The sequence below is a fragment of the Morchella sextelata genome, assembly GCF_020137385.1.
Source record: "Morchella sextelata strain SCLS chromosome Unknown scls_26, whole genome shotgun sequence".
NCBI lineage: Eukaryota > Fungi > Ascomycota > Pezizomycetes > Pezizales > Morchellaceae > Morchella > Morchella sextelata.
In genome coordinates, this window is record NW_025408641.1 from 585,245 (window position 1) to 612,173 (window position 26,929).

Genomic DNA, 26,929 nt, shown 5'->3' on the forward strand with positions numbered 1-26,929 from the left:
GGAAAAGATTACAAAAGTTTTCTATACATGAACTGAGGTAATCGTACTTGTGGAATTGGTACTAAATACGAACTTCTTGACCAATTGGATTGAAGGAACGTCACCAGGTCTGGATTGGGCACGTCATACTAATTACGAGCTCAACAACGAGGCTGCTGACTGTAAAATTACGCAGAGGGCCAAATGCGCAATGCACGCTGGCCCGATCAGTGATTGGATGATCTCTGCATATGTTTTCTTCCCGTTTCCATCGTTGGAGTTTACAATTTAAGTTACAAGACGTAGGTTTGTTAGCGGTAGTACTTTACCTTGGCCGTGTTTGTGAATTTAATCCCACGGGCTAGTGGGCCAACCATATTTATATGCATTTTCGTAGAGGTACATGCATATGTTGTAGGTACATGTAATCTTTGAGCAAGACAAGGAACCAGCCCGTCTACATAAACCCCGCTGAGTCCCCCCGCACTTTGTAGAGAACTACATAGCTCCCTCGACCTAGTCTCCAGACGTCAATTCGAAGCTTGGGTCTTTGGGTGAACACACCAGCCATAATTGTGCAATCAGCTTATCTGATAGCTCTAACTGGATAGCTGTGAGAAGCCCCTCAATCCTTTCATCCCTTATACCTGTTACTTCTCTATGGACCTACCTCCACCCGCAAACTTCTCAATTCTCGCTGCCAGTTTTGAGCTTACTTTGGATATAAGAACACGTCCAACGGCACTCATATTTCGACTCGGCAACTCGGCTACGGATAACCACCTTCGAGCTCAATTCGTTGCAACAACAGCAATCACCTCAGGGCTGACAAGTTAATATTACTCCTCTCAAGATCTACTTCGGAGGGCCTTGGAGAAAGCTAATTATAATCCTATATCAGTATAAGTACGACAAACTATTATCGTCACTCGTCGTCAGCCTCCATTTCTGCACTCTTGCTCGAGTTGCACTTTATGCCTTCCACGATACATAGAAATCCACGAAATATATCGGCATCGCGCCGCTCTGGATCTATACGAAAGCAAGTTCGAAGGAAACGACAGAGAATAGGTGAAGTGCAAAAGTCGGTTGCTGTTGAGCTGCAAAAGAGTACTTTCAGATACCGAGCCCAGCTGAGAAACTAGGCAAGAGAGACAATTGGCACTTTCTGAATAATCACCCAAAGCAAAAATCTTGAATCAAGTGGGACGAGAGAGACGTAGAAAGCTTTCCTCATCCCTCCTGAGAAAACCCAATACAGTAAAGCAACTGAAGAAAAAGAAGAACAAAAGAAATACGATATTCTTTTTTTTTTTTGAGATCGAAAAGCAATTGACCAAGGCCTATCTGTGACTTTACACGAAACAAAAAGAAAACTTGGTCAGGGTTTCGAATGGGTAGAACAAGAGTACGGTGCACAACAGAAATGTCAGAGACAGTGGAGAGGTGGAAGGGAAAGGACAGGGTGTCGAAAGAGCTGCGACTTTTGGAGCCGAAGAACACTAGTTTCAGACGCTCAGTCGCGAGTGGCTTATTCACCGGAGAAGTAAGGTTCTGGCTACTCCCTAGCCTAATGATGCGTGAAGGATACGATATAAGTTTACTGCCGGCAGCCATTACTAGTAAAATGTGCGACGGTAGAAGCTGGAGGGGTGAAGGCAAAGGATTTCCAGGGGAAGTAGGTGTTCATCTCCCAAGACCCAACGAAAGGCTTCAAGATCTAAACCCATGGTGGCATGGATAGTTGTGTACTTTTGGAAACCACAGGGTGGCAGTTCGTGTATTGGGGCTGGAGGTGGGAAGTAGTGCCGGCGGTATAGCCAACATTATAGCTATATCATCCTTCGCGGTCACCGACCACAGCAAATACCAGTCTTTCTTAAACACCCTACGAAACCGTCCCGATGTATTAAGGACGGCAATCTCCCATTGCAAGGAATCCTATGAGGATAATTGTGCAGCGCAGCACGTCAACAATCAGGAAAACCCCTTTGTCTATCGAGCAATGCGTGACGATGAGGACTCCAAGATGCTGATCAAAGGAGGGTATGGCTATCAGAGATGCAACAAAGAGTATATGGTTTAAATATATCATAAACTTGCATATACAGTGGCTATGTATCATTTGAGAAACTGTTTTCTATCTTTTGGACTCCCTCATATTTTTTTTGTTTAGAAGATTTGAACAGTAATATCAATCGAGCCCATTTTTACTGATGTATTCTGCTTAACAGATACTACTGGTCTGGTTCTCAAATTTTTTCTTCATGCATGTTAGTTCATGTAGTTCCTTTTAAGACGATTTTTAAGCTCTAGATTCGGCACTATTCTACGAGTAATCTATTATTGGACATAAAGAAGTTGATTTAGTCGGAGGAATTAATGCTTGTCAGAACTACATGTATGTAGCGAGGAGTTATGAGGTTCCTATATTTCCTGTGACTATTGCTGCTTTACATGACATGGTACGTCTATGTAAGCATAGTTTCTCTTGAAAATAGCCTCACTCTATTAAAACATGCCCATGACGCCAAATTCACTCGAAAAACAAGCTCGAGTGATAGATAAGGGCTATCTGAGTCGGAGTGGCCAAAACCTTACCATGACACATGAATGTATATTGGTACCTTGGTACCCAGAACTCCCGGGCCTTCTTGTACCATCGCAAGGAGGGCCAACCACATTGAACAGATGTTTTACTATAACTAGTACATGCAGTCAAGGCCTTATAGAGTAATTGTACATCAAGGGATCAGCATCTAGAGCAAGCGCACAACCTATCCTTATCCCTCAGCTCTAGGCAGTCGTCATGATCTACCCCGGCCAGTTAGACACCCCTCAGTTTGATCCACCGCCATGAAATCCTTATCCTGAGTACTTTCCACCATATGTGCGAAGACCTAAGACCGCCACCTGGCAGCTGTCTATGATAAATATAGCCACTGCTAGCCAATGGCCATGGTGGATAGAGGGTAGAAGGCGGCGTAGCCAAGAGTATGTCAGCTACTCAGTGAACTACGGTTACATCTGGCCAAGGTTATCTCGATAAGACTCACTGAGTTGTGTGCTCCCCTGGTCACGGGAAGGAGGCTTGATAATGGATAGTTATATCTCGATGGGAAGGCGAAAAAACGTAGCACTGGATTTCCTTTGTGCTCGGTCAGTATAGTTTACCACCAATATATGAAGCTCCAGCCCCACCAGCAGATAACTTAGGGCCAAAAAATCAGATGACTATAATGCAGATTAATAGGCATCAAGACGTGGTTGAAACTAACTAGGAAGTGCGTAGGATACATGAGTATTATACAGTCAGGGTTGTGTTGCTATGTGAGTGATATTTCATGATGCTGTTTTCTGTGGCCTCCTAACCACAACTTTTGGCTATCAATTTTGATACTAGTAAGCAAGGGGGGCTAGGCTGTACAGAGATAGACCTTACAGCGGGTTTTCTTAAGGCGTTAGAATACGTACGTACACTACAAAATTGATAGTATAATATGAATATCTTCACATATAGATTAATCACTCTGTTTTCGGAAGTTTCACTACATGTTTGATAGTAAGACCGGAGAGAATGCGATAAATTCAGTAAAAAAAAAAAAAAAAACAGCAAAACTGATTACATACAAAAAGCCACATCCTGATATAAAAGAAAAAGCCCCCAGCAAGCTAACTAACTATCGCTATAGAGGTATTGCTAAAAGGGATTCTGTCAATTGCATGCCATAATTAACGCACCCATAAAACCCAATCTGTCCTATTATTTCTCAAGACCTGCCACCAGTGACTTACCAAGCCACAACGTTGTCAAAAGAACCACCCACCTCAACAACATACCCTTCGTATCAGCTGCCCCAAAACTCAACACTCTCCACCAAAGTGGCGCCGACTTCCCATCCCAGTCCCTACCATACGGTGATTTTGGGTCCCCCAGCATCGATTTGATCATTTTGAGACTTTCCGGCGTGTACGGCGAGTATCTTAACCGCAGCTGCTTCTCAATCCACATGGGCTGCGACAATACAGGGCGTTTGTGCACAAACGATTCGAAGGTATCACGGCCGCGATACTTGCCGTGGCCAGACTCGCCGACACCGCCGAAGGGGACGTCTGTCGTACTAGCGTGAAGCATCACGCTAGTATTGTTAGTTTTAATGTTTTTGACTAGAGTCAGGATTCAATTAGAACTTACTCGTTGATTGTGACGCCGCCGGATTTCATGCCACGCATTACTAATAAAAGTCAGCTCTCTCCCTCTCAACTCCGAAATTCCTAACTAAAGCTAGGCACTTACATTTCTCTTGCTCTTCTTTCTCTGATGAAAAAACATACATCGCCAGCGGCGTCTCCCCAATGCCTCTGGCAATATTGAGCATCTCGTCGACATTATCGACTACCAACATTGCCAGTACCGGCCCAAAGATCTCCTCATTCATCAGCGTATCCCCCACATCACTCACCTTGACCAATGTCGGCTCAATAAACCTCGTGTGTTCGTCCACCCCCCCACCGCACAGGATGTTCCCCTTGGTAGTCTGAAGCAGCCCCTTGACGCGCTCAAACGAGCGCCCATCAATAATGCTAGCCATGTCTGGTGACCCCTTGGCGCCATTGGGAAGATACGTAGAAATAGCCTGGATAAAGCCCTGAACGAACGCCTGCTCCTGCGACGGATGCACGAGGACATAGTTGGGTGCTATGCAGATCTGTCCAGCGTTGTGGAGCTTGCCCCAGGCTGTGCGTTTGGCAGCGATGGTTGCGTTGGCACTGGCAGTCACGAATACGGGGTTAAGACCTCCGCTATATAAAGATCAGTTACTGTACTTTACTATACTTGCCGGAATTTTTATTGTGTCAAGCTTTACCTATTCTTCCCCATTGAGACCAAAGTTCAGGCCGCTGTAAGACGGGCCCCAATGGGGAAGGATAGATAAAGCTTGACACAATAAAAACTCCGGCAAGTGCTCTACATTAATCTACTGGGACCAGGAAGGACAGCTTACAGCTCCAGTAGCACGGGAGTAAGGTTCTTTGCGGCCGCAGCGGCGACAATGCGGCCAACACGAGTACTCCCAGTGTACACGATCTTATCCCACTTAAGGTCAAGTAGCTGCGTGGTCTGTGGAATACCGCCGTTGACGACGCTATATGCGCTAGGATCAAGGGCCTCGACAATGCGAGTTACGATCGCAGAGGTATTGGGGGTGAGCTCACTAGGCTTGATTACGGCAGTGTTGCCGCCGGCAATGGCTCCAATGAGAGGATGCAGAACGAGCTGGGCTGGGAAGTTTGAGGGTCTATGCGGATCTGTATTAGCTTTTATACTGGCGTGGGTATAACAGGGCATAATGTAAGAAAGTGGTATATGTGTATTTTGAAATGTAGATATTAGCATCGACAGGTAGTTAAGTGGTAATGATCGGAGGACGGGAAAAAGTAGTTCTGGCTCTTGGGGAGCTTTGAGGACTGATTTGACAGAGATCTCGCGAGAACATTAGAGGCTTCTAACAGCATGGATTGGACAGGAGCTCGAGCAATTGACAAAAGAGGACCCATCCTCTGTTCGAGTTCTGTCCAACCCATGCTCCAAAAGGCCCCCACTCCCGCCCTCACAATCTCATTAAGAGAGATATAATCATACCCAATAATCAACACGACCCCCAACGGCTCACTCCTCATCTTGGGCTTATTAAATAAACTCATCGTCATCGGTACACCCTTGATCGGCTGATCCTTCGCCCACTCCCTCAGATTCTTCATGATGCCGAGTACCACGTTCTCGAGCCAGTTGATCTCCGTCAGATAGACCTCATGATAAGGCTTCCTGAAGTCTGCATGTAGTGCATCGGCCAGGAGTTGCTCATTATCCTTGACAGCCCAGTAGAGCTTATTTAGCTGCTCGAGACGGTACTCGAGCGGGTATGTTTTGAGCGTGGAGAAGGTACTGTGCAGGCGGTTATGGAGAGGAGGGATCGTGGCAACGGGCGTTTCGATGAACATTGGCATTTGGGAAGCCATTATTAGAGTATTTAGATGGATAATTTGGATGTAGATATCGCTAGTAGTGATAGGTATTGATCTGGTGGTGGAGGTAGGTAGTTAGGTAGAGTAGCGACCACGTCTTCTCTATATACATGTAACAAAGTCACTTTTAGCTTAAGGCATTATTACTCTCGGAGGGGCCCCGTGGTGCGGGGAGACAACCTACCGGTCGGTGGCTTCAGAGTGGCCGCGCGCGGAGGAACCAAGGACGCCGATTCGCCTATCTGTTCGCCTAGAGTAGGGCGTTGATTATTTTACACTTGCAAGAGGAATCGGAGTAAGGGTTGGGGCTGCTTTCCTCCGAGCCCTTCGATAGTGGAGTCTTGGCATCTATTAATTAAGAAGGAGTTAGTTATGTAGTGACGGACTTTGGCTACTTTCTACCTACTATTACTGCCCTTACTAATTTTCTACTGCACGCCGATTACGGAGTAGGGATTTATTAGCATTTATATTGTTTAAGTAAGAGGCACTTGCTTATAGAGAAGGATACGTGTACCTATGCATGTATGCATCTAGAGTACTGCATACACACTCCCATCGCTGTGATATGTGAATCATCTACAGCTAGGGTACTTGATGTAGAAGCTGGACTTCAGATATTTTTGCTGTGCATTATCCACGTCCACGTGACACCAACAAATTGCTAGTAATGATAACGCACATGTATGAACCTCGGCCCACATCACCACCCCAGTATCCAGCAACGTAACCTTCCAAAACACCAAAGTCCAGCCCATCATGGTCCAGCTAACGCTCCCCGCGCACCTCACGGCTGCCATAAACCTCTACAACACCCTCCCAACTACCACAGATCCCATAAACACCACCACCCCATCCATAGACCACCACACCATCCACCGCATCTCGAGAGCCCTCACACGCGCCCACAATGTCGACACCTATAGGTTCAGCGCCCTGCTAAAGGGCTGCTCAGTCTACACACCCCCCAAGCCGCCGAAACCAGCACCTGTAGGTCATGCCACGTCGCTGTTTTGTCTTACTTTCCTTTTTTTGTCTTTCTAGGAAGAAACAAACACATCACATTTCCATGCTGACACGCATAGACTCCCGAATACACAGCGTTCATGGGGCGCCTGCGGGCCGAGGAGGAAGCTCGCGCCTACGCGGCATTGACCCAACAGCTACACACCAGTGCCGACGACGAAGACGGGGAGTATACGATCAACGACCTGAAGTCGCACCTGAGCATTATCGCCAATATCCTGCTATCCGTTGTGGCGACGTCCGTGGCGGTGTGGATGGTTGCCAATAGCTGGGACGTGCCCGAAAGACTGGCGCTTGCGATGACTTGTTCGCTGGTTGTTGCGATTGCAGAGGTTGTTGTGTTTGGTGGGTATGTGAGGAGAATTGAAGAGAGTCGAAGTGAAGAGAAGAAGAGATATGAGGTGAAAGAGGTTGTGAAGAGCTGGGAGATCAAGGAAGATGTGGTTGATAAGGGGATAAGTGATGTAGGTGCGATAATGGGCTTGGGGGGGAAGAAGGGCAGTGTGGTGACTACGGGGAAAGATAAAATGGGTAAACAGGGAGTAAGAAAGAGAAAGGGTTAGAGTTTTTGTCTTTTCAATAGTTATATGTACCTAGGTACCTACCCTAGAAATGATAAATCTAATGCGTTCCCGATAGAATAATCAATAACTTCATTTAGAATTCCTATCTAGTACCCATCCCCCTACTCCTTAGCATGTAACCCCTCCTCCAGCCCGTTCCCCCCCACTTCACCCGCTTACCCACAGCCCTATGCAGTCACGCTCCATCACCCCGAACCGAGTGACACTCCATGACTGCATACTACACCAACCCCACCCACAAAAACCGACCGAGTGAGCATAAATGATTCACCATAGCCCCCTGACCCACTCGCCTAAATAAACAACACATGCATGCACTGCCGCAAAGCTTAAGTGCACTAACGTAGTGACATGCCGGGAGATAGAACTTCACATTGGAAAAGAAAAAAAATGGCTACATAGCCTCCTCGTTGAGGAATCAGAAGGCGTCTTGTCGCAAACTATCAGATCATAAAGCGATGGCATAATAAAGAGGCAGAAAGGAAAAGAATGTAAAGTTCCTGTACAGTGGGAGTCTTATCGATGTGTCGGTCCTATCTAAATGTGCAGGTGCGATTCCATGTATCCCAAAGGAAACAACCCCGCCTCTGCCAACGTACATGTATGGGTGGTAAAAAGGGTCCGGCAACGCAATGAAGCCTCGCCAGTTCACTACCGCCCTCTGCAGGCTCCAATTTATGGGGTAAATGGCCGAAAAATTAATTCTAGGCCCTCGCCAAGGTTCTTTGAGCTTTAGGAAGATTTTGGGGTGTGGTTTACCCATATCATCACACCGCTAACACTACACCGAAGTAGCAACTAAAAAAGGCGGCAAACAAAGCCAGCTAACCCCATCTTCAAAAGGTAATAAGAATTGTCCGATCGCGGGAGGACTCGAACCCCCAATCTCTGGTGATATTCATAACCGAAAACCAGCGCCTTAACCATTAGGCCACGCAACCCAGGATGCAAGGCAGTTGTAATAAACATTATATGAACAAATTTGAGAAAACGAGTTGAATGCTGGAAACACCAAGGTTGCACCCACTCCACTGGTACTGTAGGCATAGTAAATTTATCATTCTCACATTATATCCAGTATATCCAATTCCCAGCCCTCATCATCATCCTCGTCGTGATTTATACAACAGCCTCCATGCAAACGTAAAACAGAGGGAAAAAGAAAAAAGGGCCAATTTTTTTTCTCCATCTCAAAAAAGCAAAAAAGCAGAAGCAAAAAGATTGATAGCACAAAAATGACAAAGGAAATTAATAAAAAAATAGGTCCTGTTATTTTCTCTCTTTCCAAAGTGTAGGTCAAGATAAAAAAAACATAAGGCCTAGAATAGAAATTACAGCGACAGCCGTAAGAGAAGGCTCCGCGTGCTCGACACGATACACCCAGCAAAGGGAAATGAAAATGAGGGGGGAGAGAGAAAAAGAAAAAGAAAACAGTTCCAATTTCAGCTCCAACTTGTGCAACAAAAAGAAATACATTTCGATTTTTTTTCTTTTTTCAACGATTTGCAATTTAGCTCCTGTGAACATTCCCACGCTCAATACCTGATAACACCGTAGTAGCAATAAAAGAAAAGGGAAGGGAAAATGCAATAAAAACAACGAAATTCATGGCTCATAAGCCTGCTCAATACTGCTTCCCCAGCACAAAATTCGCTGTGCGTAGAAGATCTGAAACGCAAAGATGTAGTAATCGCAGGAAAATAAAAGAGAGGACGCATGAATGCGATAGAGAATAACAACCAATACATTTAGGGTAAACCCCATATGTGCCAGCCAGGTCCAGGTTGCTCGTAATATGGAATCACACAAAAATAACAAAGAACATCTCAGATGATTAAGAGATAGATCCCACTAGAGTCCTAAATGATCCATTTACTGGATTTTGCCGAAGTTACCACTGCCGTTTAGCAGGGCGGCAGATCGCCTTGCTAATGCCACGACCTCGCCTTCACCGTCTTCGCCCTCATCATCCGAATCGATGTTCTTCTCACCGATGTTTTTGATCATAGTGACAATTTCCGTCGACTGACTGATTAGATCCTTTAGTCGTGGATCGTCAGCCTCTAGCAATTGCAATAGTGTCCAAATGGCGATGTGCTGAAATGTTGGATCTCCACTGGCAAGGAACCTCTTTAGGTAACCATGAATACCGCCCTCAGGCTCCAACCAGTCCTGTACGAACATTGAGTAATCACCCACTAACAGTCAAGTTAGCATCTTATAAGTATAGATATGGGGGAGAAAAAAATTCGCCTTACCTTTCGAGGATAAGTTTCCTAACGCGGCCGCACTATTCCCTTGAACCTCAATACTCTCCGAGGCAGTCAAGGGAATGAGAACATCAAATACGCCTAAGTTCAAAAGATGTGACTTCAGATCATCACTCAAAGCCAACACAGCGATAGCTGCCGTCATTTCCGATTGAACGCTTAGTGGAACATCCAAAACAAGCTGTTTACATTTTTGCACAGCGCCAGCCTCTAATACCAACTCCTTGTTCTTGTCAGAGCTTGCGGCCAAGTTTCGCAGAGTTGATATAGCATGACACTGTATCTCCTCGTTATCTGTTGACCCTAGCAAGTCAATCAGTGGTTTGAGGAAGCCGGCTTCAATAATTGGTGATTCGTTCAGAGGATGTATCGAAATATTCCGGATGCAAGCCACGGCAGACAGTATGAGCGGTAGAAATGACGATTGAAGAAGGCGGAGTAGAGGTGGTAGGCCCTTTGCACGGACTATGTCTAATTGATACTTTTCGTCGGATGCTAGGTTTCTAAGTGCTAATGCGGCCTGGCATTGGACTTTCGGGCTTGATGAATCCATTAGATGAACAAGAGAGAAGACAAGCTTAGGTTCCGTTTGCGCAAGCTTTTTTCGGTTTGCTTGGTCAACCGCAATATTGCTAAGAGCTGTGGTACAGTAGTACTGGACGTCAACATCATGTGAAGACAAAAGTGAGACAAGAACGGGTATTGCTCCAGCGTTGACCAGTTGTTGTCGGTTATCGTCTAAATGCACAATGAGTAAGCACGCTGCCCGGATTCATATGCAAGGGGTCTGTTATTATTGTTGTCGCACCTGAATGCGTCATGTTGAGCAGAGCCCCCGTAGCATTTCTCTGTACTCTCATGTCTTTTGATTTCGCCAATCTAGTCAATGGACCCAATGCGCCTGACCTTGCAATCTTTGCTTTATTATCTTCATGTGTAGCGAGATTTGTAATGCAACCAACAGCGTTGCACTGTACTTCAACATTGGTTGACATCATTTGCCGTATTAGAGGCGCAAGCCCGCCAAGGAGAACGATAGCAACCTTATTTTCAGCTAGTTCGATGTTAGCATTTCAAGAAATGAACCCGTGCGAAACGTGCAGCGAATTCGAATACATACTATTGACAGCAAGATTTCCCAGAGCTGCACTAGCTGCACGTTGGACCTCGATATCTGTGCTCTGGAGAAGAAAGAGTATCGGTTCCAGTGTATCACGATCCACCTCTCGGACGTCTGACCAAAGATACCAAGCATCAGCACACGGACTCCTCCCCCTGGTTTTTATAAACATAGGCAGTTGGAGCTTATATCACCTCTCTCCGTGATCTCTGCAAACGTTAAGCTTGCACTTCGTTGAAGATCGACATTATCCGAATAAACAAGGGTGCTCAAAGCTCGAAGGGGTTCGCCAGCGAAGAAGTCCACTTCAGAACGCTATATCGCAAAAACGTTAGCAACCGAAGTCAATGGCACACACAGGAGCTCTTAGTGAGGGAAAGAAGCACGAGACGTACATTTTCGAGATATTGCAGGAGGTCTGACACTGCCTCTCTCTCGCTCTCCTGAAGAACAGGCTCATATAGACCATCGCGAGTGCGGCCTGTATCATGTTAGTACCCTGTCGTAACGAGCAGGAAAAATATCGAAAAAGGAACCAAGTACCTCTGCAGCAAGGAGAACAGGAGGAGCCGCAGTTCCCCATCACGCTATATTACGTATTTATTATTTGGCTAGAGAAGGTTGTAAAGATTTTTGTAGGATTAAGGAAAGAAAGAAAATCCGGCCAAAATATCGCAGAGGTTGAGGAGTCACGGCACAAGAACGACAGCACACGTAGGATGGGGGGTTGGGAGTTGGGTGGTAGTAGTGCTGGTAGCGGTGATCAGTTTTGGTCAGGACTCGCGTGGCTGAATAACTGGGACCGATGTGATGGGAGAGAAGGATTGGACGCGGTTAAGGGAAAAAAAAAAGTCGAACTGGAACGGGAGGGGGTGTGAACTGGTCGAGGCGGTGGCAGAAGAGGGAAAAGATAGAGATACAGACAGATACTAGAGAGGAGAGAGAGCGTAATAGCGAGAAAGGTGTTGCGTAGCAGCTCGAGCCCTTCGATCGGTTGGAAATGGCAAGTCAGCAGCCCCGTGAGTGAGTGAATGAGGGAGAAGACGAAGATAGACTAGTAACCGAGCAAGGTGCACGAGAAACAGAACAGCACAACCGCGCGCCACGTTTAACTGACTGTTGCGCGACAATACTATTTTTCACTCACAGGTGACAGCGATTCAATTTCCAAGAAAACGCAGAAACATGTGGGTGCACGTGCAGATGTGGTGGAATACAATCGATTTGTTCAAGAACTACAGTACGTACCTACAGTACCATGTGTAGGTACATGTAGGTACACAGATTAGATTACTCTACACATCCGGATCCGGCAAGCCATATAAACCCACACAGGCGTCCGCGGCAACAGTCAACTTTTGAGTGAGCGAAATCAATATCTACCTACCCTCACCAAAAAAAATATTTTCTAACAAAATGCTAGAGAAATTTACTCCATATCATATCAGCAGGGTAGACTCATTATATATGAGTTTTTATTCCATGTTTCTGCTCTTAAGTGTCCATTCTACTAGTAGGAAAAGTGATGCTTCAGGCGTTGCAACTGCCCTGGGCGTGACACTCCGGTGTGGCCTCAGTCCTCAATCCCGTACGAGATCATTTGTGAATTTTATCTTTCCTACTCTAGAATCAATTTGCTATCGTGAATGCGTATCGTATGAACTTGTCAATCCGGCATATCGAGTTGTGCACCGATGCTCATGTTATAATTTCCACGCGGACGGTTGCTAATACCCGCGATAGGTACCCAGCCACGCCGTTGCTGCTCCCCCTAGCGATCACTAGCACTTCTAGCACGCGTACCCATTGGTAGGTCGAAAGAAACCTGCATTAGAGTATTTGCCTGCCCCGAGTACTACATGCTTTTTCAAGTAGATCTGCCGAAATCCGTCACTACTGAACTATGAGGGTATCTACTTACATATGTATGTAGAAAACGTCCGTTTCGGTATAGTATAAGGTTGACAAGGTTGATTATGGATAGAAAGGTTGATTATGGATAGAAGAAAAAGGCTCATTGGGAGTCTTCAATAGTTGGAATTGTAAACGTAAACATATCTTCCAGCCACTGGCCCAGACTAAAAAACGATTTATAATAGTGAAGCTTGTTAGACTGCGAATGGAAAGTTTTAGCCTGTTTTTGGTGGTTTCTTTTAGACCATTGTCATTGACCCGGAAACGGCTGTGTTCCTTCAAAAGACAAAAGTCATTATTCCTTGTCTTATGGTTGCCTACAGATTGTCCGTTGGTGTGAGGCATTATCAGGGCCCGTTTGGCTGTTAACTTATGGAGGTATCGAAACTCCGTTTAGTAACGGCTCCGTTAGGCGAGGACAAACGGAGTCTCATAAAAACGGATTTTGGGTCTGTTTGGCCTGTTAAACAGCAGTTGAGAGTTTGGTTGTCAAGGTGGGGTTTTTGGTGGGGTTATGGATATCAAGCCTTCTCTACAATTATGGAAGGTCTTCAATAGGGGTCTTCACTACCCCCACCTCTTGTGGGCTGGTTGCTGTTCAGGGTTAGGGTTTCTAGATCTCGACCAATCAGAGTGCAGGGACTTTAGAAAAAGTAGAGTTGCAGCCAAACATGAGAAGGTACCTATATTCACTCATGGGGTGAAGGCGGCTCCTGTCTGATGGCGGTCAGGAATTTGAGGCCAATAGCAGAGTTAACTTTGGGAAGCCAGGATCCGCCGTCACTAGGTGAGCGAGTGTACCCCTCCCTTTAATTTTTGAATAAACCTGACAAGGTTGAGACCTAGGCTGACGACATCACCGTATAGTACAGCCCCCATAAGCGTTTGTTCGTCATTATTATTTATTCCGCTCTCCCCACCACCAGTGCTCAATTTCCCATCTCCATATTCTGTCAAAGCAACTCTTCTAGCCTGTTTACTCTTTGAAAGTTGATACACCGCCGCTCTCGTCAGTAACAAGGACTTTAGTAGCTCTCACAAACCCCAAAATTCAAATCACACGTCGAGACTTTCCGTCATCTAATAACTAAATCATGGGAGTAAGTACATCGTGGCAATTATTCTCTTCATCATCACACCCTTTCTTGGACGCAGATATAAGATGTACCCGATATCCTCCTTGTCGCATTACACCCCACCCCCCCAAATCCCTTTCGCGTCGCAACCACCAGTTTCCCAAAACTCCGTACCCAAAACCCCCTCTTCCAAAGCACAAACACATATACGAAGACTTAAATACCTGAACTAGTTGACTGATGTATAACCCTTATTACAATCCACAGCTTGCAAGCAAGATCGCTGCTTCTGGCGGCGGCGCCCCACCTGCACCCTACGGTGGGCAGCCTGCGCCATATGGCGCTCCACAGGGGCAACCCTATGGGCAGCAGCCACCGCAGGGTCAAGGCCAAGGCCAAGGCCAATACGGTGGCTACCCCCCGCAAGGTGGACCTCCCGGAGGTCCTCATGGTGGATACCAGCCTCCACAGCAGCAACAGTATCAGGCATATGTAAACTCACAGTCTACTCCCCAAAACTATCGCCCACCTCCGTACCAGCAGAGTAACTATGGAGTGCAAAATGCTTATTATGGTTATCAACCACAGGGCCAGCAACCTCCCTATGGTGGCGGTAGCGCGCCCCCATATGGAGCTCTACAGCAGCAGCAATACGGTGCTCCCCAGTCCTACGGGGGAGCGCCTCCAACATCTGGTGGCCCCCCGCCAGACGCCAAAGTCTTGATGAGTATCTTGAAGGAGTGCGTGAAAGATAAGAAAATCGAGCATATGTACCCTGATTCCAGACTCTTCCAGATCGCACAGGACATTGCGAGTAAAGACCCTGTCAACACGCTGTGCGCTCACTGGGGCGTCCCGCAGGAGGTCGGGTTTGACTTCGTGAAGCTTGCCCTCTTTGACGTTGTGTTCCTTCTGGACGACAGTGGTTCTATGCGCTTCGGAGATGGACTCATCGATGAGTTGAAGTTCATCCTTGGGAATGTTGCGTTCGCGACTGGTCTGTTTGATACGGATGGATTTTCGGTCAGATTCATGAACCAGGGTATCAAGGGTGACAACATCAGAACCGAGAAGCAGGCTATAGACCTTGTTAATACCGCCGTATTTGAGGACGTCACCCCATTGGCAACCTCGCTGAAGAACAAGATCTTGGATCCATTGGTTTATGCTGCAGATAGCGCTGGCACGCTCCAGAAGCCAATCTTGATAATCATCATTACTGATGGCCGGCCAACCGACAATGTGCACGGAGAATTCCAGTCACATATCCAGAGAGTTTCAGACCATTTCCAGGGTAGAGGAGGTAAATATAAGTCAATACTATTCGTATGATAAAATGGGCTAATCTGTGTGCGAAGTTGTCTCATTCCAAATTGCCCAAGTTGGAAATGATAAGGGTGCCCAGGATTTCTTAGCCTCGCTCGATAAGGACAAGGCAATCGGTCGGTTGATTGACTGCACATCAAGTATACATTTCACTACACTCCCTTGATTGTAATGCTAAATTGCTAATATTCCCAGACTTTGAAATGGAATCTTCTGAGTGGAAGTCAAAGGGTCTCACACTTACTAAGCACCACTGGTATACCAAGCTTCTTCTTGGAAGTATTGATAGCACAGTAAGCTCCCACGCCTTACCAACCATAACCCTTTACTAACCTCTACTCAGTATGACAACAAGGACGAGGATTCCAAGGCGCCTACACAAGGGCCTGGTGGACAGGCACCCCCATACGGCGGCTCTCATGGCGCTCCTCCTCCCTCTCAATATGGTGCACCCCCACATCAGCAATACGGTGGCCCGCAGCAAGGGCAGTACGGGGCACCGCCGCATGGCAGGCCGCAGCACGGTGCGCCGCCTCAGCCGTATGGAGCACCACCGCAATCACCATATGGACAACCGCCTTCTGGTCATCAACACCCACCTGGTCTCCAGGCTGGATACGGATCACAGGGTGCGCCTCTGCCGTACGGGCAACAGCCGGGTGGTTACTCCCAACCGGGACCGTACACTGGTCAGGCACCCCCGGCACAGTACAACCCCACCCAAGGACCTGGGGGGCCTGGGGGGCCTGGAGGGCCTGGATACGGGTCTTCTGGAAGTTACCAAGGGAAGAAATAAACATATGCGCGGGTTTAACTTGATAGGTCGGAGTGCTGGTAACTGGGTTTTCTTAATCGCTGTTCCAATCCGTGGAGCTTTCGGTGGGTATAATTTAGAGTTACGTTGCCGATGATGATGCCATGATATCAAAGTTTTATTTCTCTTCGTCGTTTTTTCTTTTTTTTCTTCGCTGTTTCAAGGTATCAATGGGGGGTTCGTTCGTTTTCTTCTTCTCGCAAATAATCAAATTTGCACCAGTATGTATGTAACGGAATTGATGCACTGACAAAATGAACTTGAGATATTCTGTATCTGACTCTGGTCAGTTCGGCTAGTGACTTTGGGTGCTGGCTTATCCTCTAGGATGGGTACAGCAAAAAGTGAAAATAAATTGGCCATGGCAACTTGCAGCACCAGGCCTGATCCGGCATCTTTCCACTCAATACCCACCACAGGCCACCAAAAAATGCGTGAAAACGCGCAGAAGTGAACCAAAGTGTAAAAAGAGAGAGGAAAAAAAAAGGTTGGAAATGAAGAAAGTGGGCCAATAGGTAAGAATATATAATAAACGACCAGCTCCCAAAGCAGGGTCCACGACTGCGGGGTGTCCTCCGCCCTTTACTCTACGAGATACAGCAGCTCCCGTGACTTAAATAACGGAGGACCCCTCCGATAGCACAGAATTACATGTATCGAAGCGGGAATTTAAACAAGCTTTCAAGCCTCAACCTCGCTACACTTCTTGGCAATTCTCCACCGGATCTCGCCTTTCTACAATGTGCGAGCAACTGCGCACCCCGATCTCTCTGACCACCTGGGACATCTATATCTGACATGCGCTCCTTGGTGATGGTGGAAGGTACTCTCCACCGCAACATCTTCCCCTCCTTCTCCTCCCTCACCTCTTCTCTCCCTCTCCCCCCAGGCTCCTCTTCGTCCAAATCTACCTTCGTTGGCAAGAAAATAACGGGAGGTTAAAAGCGAGTGAGATAGGTAGAGTAAAATAGAAGGGAGCCGAACAAGTATAGTAATATTTCGAGGGCGCGAGCGTCGTCGGCAGATCAAATAGAATAGGTACCTAGATCTCCGGCCAGGAGCCAGCCAGCCAGCCCTCACGTCCAACACCTACATATCCACCTGCATTCCACATACTCAAACGAGCCGCACCCCACGCCTACGCACCCCCTCCCCTCCGATGTCGCTCACAATGACCAAAACGACGGAGGGCTACGGCTGCCAGCGTGAAGTTTACCATCCATATTCGAAGCTTTCTGAGCCCGGCGCCGTGTTGTTTTACGAGTCTTCGGACGAGGAGGATGAGGTCGGGAAGGTCGGGAGCGTATCACTGGTGTCTATTGAGACCAAATGTCTGTTGTTTCGTTTTGTATGGGATTTCTTTTGGCTAGACTAACGAACATATTGGTCCTAAGCTTCCCCCAAAGCTTCTCTCAAAGCTTCTCCCAAAGCTAGCCCCAGGACCACCATTCGGGATGCCATCGTCCTACGGGGAGAAGACGCGACTGAAACTAAGGTTCGATCATCGCCCGGGAAAACAGCCGTATTAGATGCTGGTGATACTAGTATGGAAGACATAGCCTTGGAGAGCGAAGAGAAGACGGTGGAAGTAGAAATGCCTGCCGGCGACGAGGATATTGTGATGCTAGATGCGATCTTAACTGCATCTCCAAGCAAGCCCAGTACCGGTATGCTCACACAAGTAAACAACATTCACCCAGCTCAAGCTAATGTTATTACCCGTAGTTGCATCTCCCAGCCAAACCATTCACAGCCCTGCAGCGCAACCTTCCACTCCCCCGCGGCCAAAGCGAACACCGTTCGACGTATTAACTCCCGAGAATACGTTCGGCGCCTCCTCTCCCTTCAAAATAGGATCCTCCGGTGCCGCTGGAAAATCTCTCAACAAGACGAGTCCCAAGGCTAAGGAGAACTATGAAGTCCCTGGAGGATTTAATGGTTAGTAGAACGCAAGCCCAAATTCCCCTTACCGCTAATTTCCTTTCCAATAAGCTCTTTTATTACGGTTCTAACGGGGTTTCCAATCGGTCAAGATGATCTTGCATCCGAGGTCTCGCAAGGCACTAGCATAATATTTAGTGATACCCAGGGCTTCTTCGCCTCGTTGTTTTTGTTTGTTTTAACTTTCGCGCTGGATGTTTTTGCGTACTCCATGGCTCAGCACGAGCCGGAGTACGACGAGCTGGAAGACGGATGGGGTGTATCAATATGCTATTTGTAAGATCATTGTAATTCGGAGTCCTATGGTGAGTTGTATACTTAAGCTGTCAGAGATCAAGCACTAACCACATGAATTTAGGTTGTCTATTTGTAAATGTTAGTTTATGTCTTAGCGTCAATGTTTATTTATTTTTGGAAGATTCCAATAATGTATCAAGGTGATCACATGTATGGGCCCGAGCAGCGTCATGCTTAGATAGTAGGTTTGTCTGGCCCCGCTTTACAGACAGATTTTTTTTTAGTTCTCTATCGGTTTTTATATCTGTGTAGAAAGAAAGAGGGAGACCAGGACTAGTGTGAATATAAGAAAACAATGCGAAAAAAAAAAAATTGGAAACCCTCGAATCATTGCCCATCAACACCTAACACCCTAGCTTCCCAAGTGTCTTTAGGTCTATCAAACTTCTGTCAAATGCGTGACCAACCCGGTTAATCTCGCAATCCCACCGTCCTTTGCATTGACATCCGGATCCCTCAGGTCTTCGTCATCATCAATTGGCACAGGTTTTAGCATACCAGTCGCTTCATCACGCCCCCATCCCTCAGCGACTACCATTGCGATTATTGAGCTCTCATTCTCATCTGTTCCTTCTAAGCCTAGAAAGATAGCTGTAGATTTGAGCGAGATGGCCGTGTATGCCCTCGACAAGAGAATGAAGGTCCTACGACGAAAGTACTTTTCGAATCGAGAAACCAGAGGTGTAAGAACGCCCGACCAAGGTGCTGACGAGAGGGTTGTGTAGATACTTTGGTATGAGCGCGTATAGAGTGCTCGAAGGAGGGTGTAAGTGCTTATGAGGAGAGGGTCCGACTGGAGGAAACCAAGTGGGATGCGCTTTGAAAGGAAACGAGCTTCGTTACTGTATATCATTAGTATAAGATTGAGAAGCGGAGTGATAAAATCTTACAGGTCGTCACAAAGAAACAGTGAGAAGAAGTAAGCGCTATAGTAGTTTGAGATAAGCTCGCTGGTTGAGGAGTTGAGTGGGCAGCTACTAGCTGTAGCTTCCAAGTCCGCGAGGAGATCTACCAGAGCTGCTGGTGAGAGATTTTGATCAGTGACCAGGGCAGACAAATGTTCGAGATTCAGCCGTGCGTCCATCGTTAATCACAGACGTGGTGTGCTTTCGGACGAATTTTGAGATGAGTTTATGTTTATATGGCGGGGTGTATCTCAAATAGCGCTCAGTGGTGGGGGAGCAGTTGAGGCTGACTCCTTAGCGCTGTCTTGGCACACGTGCCGGATTCGCGAAAGAGACACCTAATGGTTAGCTGCCGAGAAGACACCTTCAGGTTTTGACCCCCCAAGTGAGGGAGCTCTCTTTCAAATTCATACTGCGCTGCTCAACTTGAGCAATCAACCTTCAAAATGTCGTCCACTGGAGCCCCAAGTGTTCTTAAGGACGAGTCAACAAGAAACATCCGTCAACTTCTAAAAGTCGTTATTCTCTTTACCATTGCTGGCGCTGCTGTGTCGAGTCGTCTATTTTCTGTTATTCGTAAGCTTTCTCCTCGGTTTTAGAATTCTTGGACACCTGGACAAAATTTTTCGATATAGGCCAATGCTAATTGAGACACAGGATTTGAAAGTATAATTCACGAGTGTATGTCTTCTCTATCGCGACAATTGAATCCATTAGAAACACTTGAGGATACAATTAGGTGTCCTTTTGAGTGAAACAAAGAGCTGACGACGACAATTAGTCGACCCATGGTTTAACTTTCGCGCATCAAAATATCTCGTCAAGAACGGATTCTACAACTTCTGGGATTGGTTCGATGATCGTATGTAGTTTGTTCTTATGTATAAAAATGTTCTATTGTGGATTAACATTGTAGTCTAGGAACATGGCATCCTCTTGGTCGTGTCACTGGTGGTACTCTCTACCCAGGCCTCATGGTCACCTCGGGCGCTATTTACCACATACTTCGCTTCTTGACCTTCCCTATTGATATCCGTAATATCTGTGTTCTTCTTGCTCCCGCTTTCTCGGGCCTGACGGCTTTTGCGACATACCTCTTCACCAAGGAGATGAAGGATGAGTCTGCCGGTCTTCTTGCCGCGGCTTTCATTGGCATTGCACCCGGTTATATCTCCCGTTCAGTCGCTGGTTCCTACGACAATGAGGCGATTGCCATTTTCTTGTTGATGTTTACTTTCTACCTCTGGATTAAAGCCTTGAAGGTCGGAAGCGCGTACTGGGGTGCACTTTGCGCCTTGTTCTACTTCTATATGGTTGCTGCTTGGGGTGGTTATGTTTTCATTACTAATATGATCCCCCTTCATGCCCTGGTCTTGATCGCCATGGGAAGGTACTCGCCAAGGCTCTATGTTGCGTACACTAGTTGGTTCGCTCTAGGGACCTTAGGAAGCATGCAGATTCCGTTCGTCGGGTTCTTGCCCATTAGATCTTCAGAGCACATGTCCGCACTTGGTATCTATATCCTCATACCTCAAAGTTATTGTTTGGTGTCTAATCTTCTCTTCCTACGACAGGCGTCTTCGGTCTTATCCAAATTGTTGCCTTTGTTGAATTCGTCAGGGAACATGTTCCTTCTCGCCAATTTCAGACTCTCTTGAAGTCATTTATTCTCATCACCTTTCTCGGATCAATGGGAGCTCTTGTTCTTTTGACTCTCTCTGGTGTTATCGCACCATGGTCTGGGCGCTTTTACTCCCTTTGGGATACCGGATACGCCAAAATCCACATTCCTATCATTGCCTCTGTCTCTGAACATCAACCTACTGCATGGCCCTCATTTTTCTTCGACCTTGAAATGTTGATCTGGATGTTCCCCGCCGGTATTTACATGCTTTTCAGCACTCTCGAGGATCATCACGTCTTTGTCATCATCTATGGTATCATGGCTAGTTACTTCGCTGGCGTTATGGTTCGTTTGATGTTAACCCTAACACCCGTTGTCTGTGTTGCTGCGGCCATTGCATTGTCAAACATATTAGACACTTATCTCACTGTCAAGACTCCTGAGATTCCAGAGGCTCTTGAGACTGCTTCCGTCGTTGATGACGCTGCCGATTCAGCCTCTACCACCGCTGTCCCCAAGGCGCAAAAGAAACGCACTAATCTTCTCAACTCAGCCAAGGGAACAATGGTCGGAATTTACTCCAGCTGGTCCAAGCTAGTTGTCGTTGGTGCTTTCACTGTTTACCTGTTCATTTTTGTCTTGCATTGTACATGGGTCACATCCAACGCCTACTCTTCACCTTCCGTTGTGTTGGCTTCAAGAGGGGCCGATGGCTCGCAGCACATTATTGATGACTACCGTGAAGCATACTACTGGCTCAGGAAAAACACCCCCGATGATGCTAAGATCATGTCATGGTGGGACTACGGATATCAAATTGGCGGGATGGCAGACCGCACTACTTTAGTTGACAATAATACTTGGAACAACACACATATTGCGACGGTTGGGAAAGCCATGAGCTCCCGCGAGGAGGTTTCATATCCAATCTTAAGACAACATGACGTTGACTACGTTCTCATTATCTTCGGTGGTCTTTTGGGGTACTCTGGCGATGATATCAACAAGGTATGTTTTATTCCTTTGAATTATCTTTCATGTCTAACACAACACAAGTTCCTTTGGATGATCCGTATCGCCGAAGGTGTCTGGCCAAACGAAGTCAAGGAGTCCGAATTCTTTACCCCCCGCGGTGAATATCGCGTTGACGAGCACGCAACTGAGACCATGAAGAACTCTCTTCTCTACAAGATGTCATACTACAACTACGACCGTCTTTTCCCCGCAGGCCAAGCTCAGGACCGTGTTCGCAACGTTAAGCTTCCGGCAAAGGGACCCGAACTAAATGTCCTTGAGGAAGCCTTCACCAGTGAAAACTGGATTGTAAGAATCTACAAGGTCAAAGACTTGGATAATGTTGGCCGTGACCATGCTGCGGCAAACGCGTTTGCCGCAGGTAAGAAGAAGGCCAAGCGAGGCGGTAAGGCAGCAAAGGGCGCGAACCGAAAGCTAAGGGTCGTGTAGACTATTTATTTGTATTGAAATGTGACTTTTCTTCTGTTTTTTTTTCTGGATTATCTATCCTATTTTATAGGGTTGGGGATTGGGGGTCTGGGGTTTTGACCGGGTTAAAAAGATCAATGATTCCCTTGTTTTTTATTGTGGGTTTGATTTAGACTACAATTGTATGAAGACAAAAATGTGGGGAGAGTGATGGAAAGGGAGTTTATCTCAATGTACTCTATCTTTTTGCACGAAGTAGTGGAATTTCAACGCGTTAGGTTCCAAACAGGAGACTAGTAGATTGATTTCAACAAAAGATGGCCCAACAAACGTCAAATCTCTGCTTCCTCTTTTCCAGGATAGCACTTGGGTACTTGGTTCTTCATTCAGAGTGTAATTGAGATTATGCGAGTGATATGTGATGTTCATACATGAGAACTGAACATGGAGCACGGGCCAACCAACCAACCAACCAACCACATACTGTGACATACATAAGCCTGCATCCTGGCCCCTTCAATCGGTCAATGCTCTAACACCCATCTACAACCCAACAAGACCAATTATAATGCCTCCAATTATAATCAGCGACAGCGACAGCGAAGAAGAGGACCGCAAGCCTGAATTGTCACCACCTCGCCGTCCCCTTATAGATCCCTCTCTTGACCGTGAGATCAATGAGCTAAAGAAACAGGAAAGCAAAGACAAAGACGAGCGTTCAGAATTGCTCTCCCGGCTTGATAAGGTCAATAAGAGATTGGAGAGATCTCAGAAGCGAAGATCCGAATTGGTCGAGAAAAAGAATGCGGCTTTGGATTTGGTTCCTAAGGAAGGGGAACCTCAGGGTCGGAAGACAGTCAAAAAGGAAACCAAAGTAGAGGTCAAGAAAGAGGTGAAGGAAGGAAACAAAAAAGAGGCCAAGAGAAAGGGCAGGAAGGAGATTGAGAAGGAAAGCCTGAGTGCTCGGGCTCCAGATACTCAAGTGGCTCGGGGTTCTATATTAGAATCCCGAGCTGATGTTGATAATCGTGCTGGCACCCCGGTAGTTCCGCGGGCTGTACGGAATTCAATAGTCAAAGAGGAGTTCAGTTCCGATTCAGAGAATGGTGTTCCGAGGTTCACTGTAGCACGGTCGGAGCCAATGAGCCCACCGGCAGTTTCACGGTCGGAACCAGGGAGCTCTCCGGTAGCTTCACGGTCAGAGCCAGGGAGCCCGTCGGCAGCTTCGCGGACTTCGAGACAAAGCACACGGGCTTTGAGTTCAATATCACAAAGTCATCCGCTTGATTCTCAACCCGCAGCACCAGCATCAGCATCAGCATCAGATGATGGAATCGAGATCTACGAGAAAGTTCGACCCTGGGCAAAGCCCACAGAAGATAACGACCAGATTGCAGCCTCTGACGCTCCATTCAGGAAGTTTGGTGCCAGCGAGATGATCAAGATGTGGCCTAAGCTCAGAATCCCAAACCTGCCTTGGCCCACCACCATGTTTACGCGTAGATTTTTATCAAAGGTTCTTGGAGGTGGTGAGCAGATGGTAGAGTGTGTTATTAGTGCAGCGAAACAAAGGACCCAGATATACCCTATCAAAGTTTACTACTGTAAGTTAGAGCGCTTGCTATTGATGTGAAAAAGGTCCCGAGCTTATTATCCCTAGGTGAACGAGCCGAATGGTCTCCGGACATGCCCTCAGAGCCTGGTGCCCACGGCGTAGTCTATGCCACCGCACCCGACCCTAGAGACTCCGATCGTCCAGTAGACTTTAATTATTCCAGTTATGCCGTGTTTTGTAGGCGGGCTGCTAATAAATGGGATTACTGCGGTGAATATGAAATCACAAGGCGCAAATTCATTCCTGGGGAATGGGGCAGAATATCAGAGGTTGCGAAGAAATCATGGTCCGAGGGGTTTTCTGGGAAGACGGGGAAGAAATGGGGTATCAACATCCTGATGAAACGTGGGCTTCTAAACCCAGGCGACCCCATGCCTTCTCCAGAGGATATCATTGCGTTAATTGATCAAGGGAGGTTGCTATTAGAGTGTCAAATTTACAAATGCGTGGATTATAAGCTTGATTTCTATGAAACACTCAAAGAGGCTTGGCTAAGAGAGATAGAGATCGACCAGGAAATAAAAAGGGAAGAGGAGGAAGATGAGGAGGGTAGAGGCATAAGACTTCCTGAAAAAAGGAAAAGGAGATTAACCACTACCACAAGGGTTCCCAAAAATACAGAGGAGGAGGAGGAGGAGGAGGAGGAAGAGGGGGATGGAGATATAAGGCTCCCTGTAAAAAGGAAAAGGAGATCGACTACTGCCAGAAGGGTTTCCAAAGATACAGAGGAGGAGGAGGAGGAGGAGGGCGAAGAGGCGTTGGTGGAAAGGCAGGAAACGAGAAGGAAACGGAGGAGGAGAAGGAGAACTGACGATGAGGAGGGGTATGACGATGATGAAGATGAAGATTATACAGAGAACTAAAGAGCTACAGCGGAGCCTAGTTAGTAGTATACGGCTGGGAAGGTCACATAGTGTTCTGCTATCGAGAATATGCTTGTATAGAGCACAGCCCCGCTCATATCTACCTAATTGAAAGCAAAAGATATGATACTAACAAGACTCCACTGTAACGTCAAATAGTCGCTCGCTGGGTACTTTGTGTGTCCTATAGTTGTTGTGGATGCCTCCGTAAATTAAACCAATTAGTTATGTATGCATATAGCATAATAGGATACCAAAGTCCCATCTAAGCATCGGGTTTGGATAATTTTTAAAGTTCAAAGTAGTCGAGTGAGGAGCTGTGATTAAAGCCACTCGCCGTGGAACGCTCCATAGATTTACTGATTATCTACCCTATAAAAATCCCCATTATTTACTAAATTTCTTTCCACCCCCAGTTTTACCGGCGGGTTTGCCACTGGACTTGGACTTGTCCCCCGACTTTTTTCCGCCCTTGTTCTTCGAGTGTTGGGGTGGAGGCTTCTTTTTCCCACCCGCCTTCTGGGCCATCTTCGCCTTCTTCTTCATTCCTGCCTTTCCAAGTTTCTTCTGCTCCTTTCTTGCGTTAATATTTTCCTCTCTCTTTTTCTGCCTCACCGCAATCCCCTTAGCTACCGAATCCTTTCTCTCTTTCCTACAGTACGTTAGCATTTCTCCCGAAAATCAAAGAAAATTCAGGACTTACCATTCCCTCTCGCTCTTTTTCTTCTGCACCGTCTGCCTCTTCAGTGCCTTCTTGAGTAGCTTTTCGTCATCTCTCACCTTCTCGCCCGCTGTCTGCTTCAACGCCTTACTCCACATCTCTTTCTCATAGATCTTTTCCCTCTTCTCCGGATCCATTGTTTCTAGCCGTGCTTTCTTCGCCTCGACTTGCTTAAGCTGCCCCATCACATCCGTGGGTCCCTTGCGTTTGCGGCTCTTCTTGAAGTCCGACATTGTGTGATCCAGCTCCTGGCCGTCGTCGAATGTAACGGCGCCAAACGTGAAGTTGTTTTCGGCCTTTTCCATCTCTTTAGGTGTCATTGGTGGTGGGCGGGCCTGTGGAGAAGTGGGCGAGTCAGGTGAATCGAGAGAGGTAGACTCTAGTTTCTGAGCGAGGCGGAGTGTCTTCTTGCGCTCTTTGCGGGCCTGGGCCTTTTTTTCACGGGCTTCGAGTAGAGCAGCACGAGCAGTTGATTTGGGGTTTCGGCGGGTGCGTAGGGATTCTATATGAGCTGCAAGTCGGGCACGAGCTTCCGCACGGGCTGTAGGAGAGATGGGCTCGGTAGGTTGCGGGGGTGTATCAGTATCCTCTGAGTGTGCTGCGATATCGCCGGAGGGCGCCACAGTAATTTCTGAAGGGTCTAAAGAGATTTTTATAGAGGTTTCTGTCGATACATCTTCCTCTGCACCTTCCTGCTCTACAGGCCTCTTTTTTATGGGCCCCATCTTCTTTGCGGTTTCCTCCTTAGTCGTTTCCTTCTTTGTGGAGACATTCTTTACAGGCGTCTTTTTTTCAAGCGCCTTCTTCGCGAGCTCCTTCTTTCCGGACCCTGATTTCTCCTTTTTTCCAGACTCTGTCTTCTCAGCTGCATCATTACTCAGCTCATCTTTTGCTGTCGCCTTTTCCTTCTGCTGCTGCTGCTTCTTCTTCTGCTTTGAGTTGGCGGAGTTCTCTGCACTTGTATTTTCTACCAGCGGTGCCTCTGAAGATTTATCTTCTGGTATCTGCTTGGGCTTAGGATCCTTAGGTTTTTTCTGGTATACAGCTTCCTTCTTTGGTTCTCCGTTATCTATCTGTTCCCCTCGCACCGCAAGCTTCTGCTCAAGTTTCGCCTTCTTTGCCTTCTTTTCTTCCTCTTTCCTCTCTTGTTTCGTAAGTACTCGTTTCTGTGTGGATATGCTGTCAGCGCTGTAAAAAGATAATTGCGCCTGGTGGAAGTACCTCAGTTACCGGTACAAGCGACAATAGTCCCTCGAAAGCGTGGGAGTGCTGCAATATCCGGTCCTGTGCGCGGTTAGTGAGTGCGCAAGATAATTGACTAAGAGGAGTAGTACCTCGATGTCTGCCATTGGTGCTGGTGGGTGCAAAATGGAGAGTGTGAGGT

The 26,929-nt window shown here is 46.9% G+C and overlaps 11 protein-coding genes across 11 annotated transcripts; 6 read left to right on the plus strand and 5 right to left on the minus strand.

Annotated features, from left to right (window-relative positions):
• Nucleotides 1-1,405: 1,405 nt before the first annotated feature.
• Nucleotides 1,406-2,065, plus strand: H6S33_008428 (uncharacterized protein; the record flags this gene model as incomplete). Its single annotated transcript, XM_044839774.1, has 3 exons — nucleotides 1,406-1,525; nucleotides 1,593-1,657; nucleotides 1,747-2,065. 3 exons carry the CDS (start codon nucleotides 1,406-1,408, stop codon nucleotides 2,063-2,065), a joined length of 504 nt encoding a protein of 167 aa, XP_044687973.1.
• Nucleotides 2,066-3,742: 1,677 nt separating this feature from the next.
• On the minus strand, nucleotides 3,743-6,000 carry H6S33_008429 (uncharacterized protein; the record flags this gene model as incomplete). Its single annotated transcript, XM_044839776.1, has 5 exons — nucleotides 3,743-4,118; nucleotides 4,175-4,214; nucleotides 4,277-4,782; nucleotides 4,986-5,279; nucleotides 5,624-6,000. The coding sequence occupies 5 exons, from the start codon at nucleotides 5,998-6,000 to the stop codon at nucleotides 3,743-3,745; spliced, it is 1,593 nt and encodes a 530-aa protein (XP_044687974.1).
• A 40-nt stretch (nucleotides 6,001-6,040) lies between these two features.
• On the minus strand, nucleotides 6,041-6,585 carry H6S33_008430 (uncharacterized protein; the record flags this gene model as incomplete). The annotated part of the gene is made up of 5 exons (XM_044839777.1): nucleotides 6,041-6,108; nucleotides 6,191-6,244; nucleotides 6,285-6,354; nucleotides 6,413-6,437; nucleotides 6,524-6,585. The coding sequence occupies 5 exons, from the start codon at nucleotides 6,583-6,585 to the stop codon at nucleotides 6,041-6,043; spliced, it is 279 nt and encodes a 92-aa protein (XP_044687975.1).
• Nucleotides 6,586-6,765: 180 nt separating this feature from the next.
• H6S33_008431 (uncharacterized protein) lies at nucleotides 6,766-7,595 on the plus strand (the record flags this gene model as incomplete). The annotated part of the gene is made up of 2 exons (XM_044839778.1): nucleotides 6,766-6,996; nucleotides 7,092-7,595. The coding sequence occupies 2 exons, from the start codon at nucleotides 6,766-6,768 to the stop codon at nucleotides 7,593-7,595; spliced, it is 735 nt and encodes a 244-aa protein (XP_044687976.1).
• Nucleotides 7,596-9,488: 1,893 nt separating this feature from the next.
• Nucleotides 9,489-11,589, minus strand: H6S33_008432 (uncharacterized protein; the record flags this gene model as incomplete). The annotated part of the gene is made up of 7 exons (XM_044839779.1): nucleotides 9,489-9,814; nucleotides 9,875-10,624; nucleotides 10,695-10,940; nucleotides 11,007-11,120; nucleotides 11,201-11,321; nucleotides 11,402-11,487; nucleotides 11,568-11,589. 7 exons carry the CDS (start codon nucleotides 11,587-11,589, stop codon nucleotides 9,489-9,491), a joined length of 1,665 nt encoding a protein of 554 aa, XP_044687977.1.
• Nucleotides 11,590-14,236: 2,647 nt separating this feature from the next.
• On the plus strand, nucleotides 14,237-16,118 carry H6S33_008433 (uncharacterized protein; the record flags this gene model as incomplete). Its single annotated transcript, XM_044839780.1, has 4 exons — nucleotides 14,237-15,299; nucleotides 15,355-15,462; nucleotides 15,518-15,615; nucleotides 15,666-16,118. 4 exons carry the CDS (start codon nucleotides 14,237-14,239, stop codon nucleotides 16,116-16,118), a joined length of 1,722 nt encoding a protein of 573 aa, XP_044687978.1.
• Nucleotides 16,119-17,307: 1,189 nt separating this feature from the next.
• H6S33_008434 (uncharacterized protein) lies at nucleotides 17,308-18,357 on the plus strand (the record flags this gene model as incomplete). Its single annotated transcript, XM_044839781.1, has 4 exons — nucleotides 17,308-17,467; nucleotides 17,531-17,803; nucleotides 17,862-18,074; nucleotides 18,170-18,357. 4 exons carry the CDS (start codon nucleotides 17,308-17,310, stop codon nucleotides 18,355-18,357), a joined length of 834 nt encoding a protein of 277 aa, XP_044687979.1.
• Nucleotides 18,358-18,753: 396 nt separating this feature from the next.
• H6S33_008435 (uncharacterized protein) lies at nucleotides 18,754-19,458 on the minus strand (the record flags this gene model as incomplete). Its single annotated transcript, XM_044839782.1, has 2 exons — nucleotides 18,754-19,216; nucleotides 19,265-19,458. 2 exons carry the CDS (start codon nucleotides 19,456-19,458, stop codon nucleotides 18,754-18,756), a joined length of 657 nt encoding a protein of 218 aa, XP_044687980.1.
• A 267-nt stretch (nucleotides 19,459-19,725) lies between these two features.
• Nucleotides 19,726-22,367, plus strand: H6S33_008436 (uncharacterized protein; the record flags this gene model as incomplete). Its single annotated transcript, XM_044839783.1, has 6 exons — nucleotides 19,726-19,855; nucleotides 19,937-19,960; nucleotides 20,061-20,141; nucleotides 20,201-20,791; nucleotides 20,854-21,911; nucleotides 21,960-22,367. 6 exons carry the CDS (start codon nucleotides 19,726-19,728, stop codon nucleotides 22,365-22,367), a joined length of 2,292 nt encoding a protein of 763 aa, XP_044687981.1.
• A 547-nt stretch (nucleotides 22,368-22,914) lies between these two features.
• Nucleotides 22,915-24,824, plus strand: H6S33_008437 (uncharacterized protein; the record flags this gene model as incomplete). The annotated part of the gene is made up of 3 exons (XM_044839784.1): nucleotides 22,915-23,950; nucleotides 24,007-24,306; nucleotides 24,388-24,824. The coding sequence occupies 3 exons, from the start codon at nucleotides 22,915-22,917 to the stop codon at nucleotides 24,822-24,824; spliced, it is 1,773 nt and encodes a 590-aa protein (XP_044687982.1).
• Nucleotides 24,825-25,211: 387 nt separating this feature from the next.
• On the minus strand, nucleotides 25,212-26,894 carry H6S33_008438 (uncharacterized protein; the record flags this gene model as incomplete). The annotated part of the gene is made up of 4 exons (XM_044839785.1): nucleotides 25,212-25,476; nucleotides 25,528-26,711; nucleotides 26,767-26,829; nucleotides 26,880-26,894. The coding sequence occupies 4 exons, from the start codon at nucleotides 26,892-26,894 to the stop codon at nucleotides 25,212-25,214; spliced, it is 1,527 nt and encodes a 508-aa protein (XP_044687983.1).
• Nucleotides 26,895-26,929: the final 35 nt, after the last annotated feature.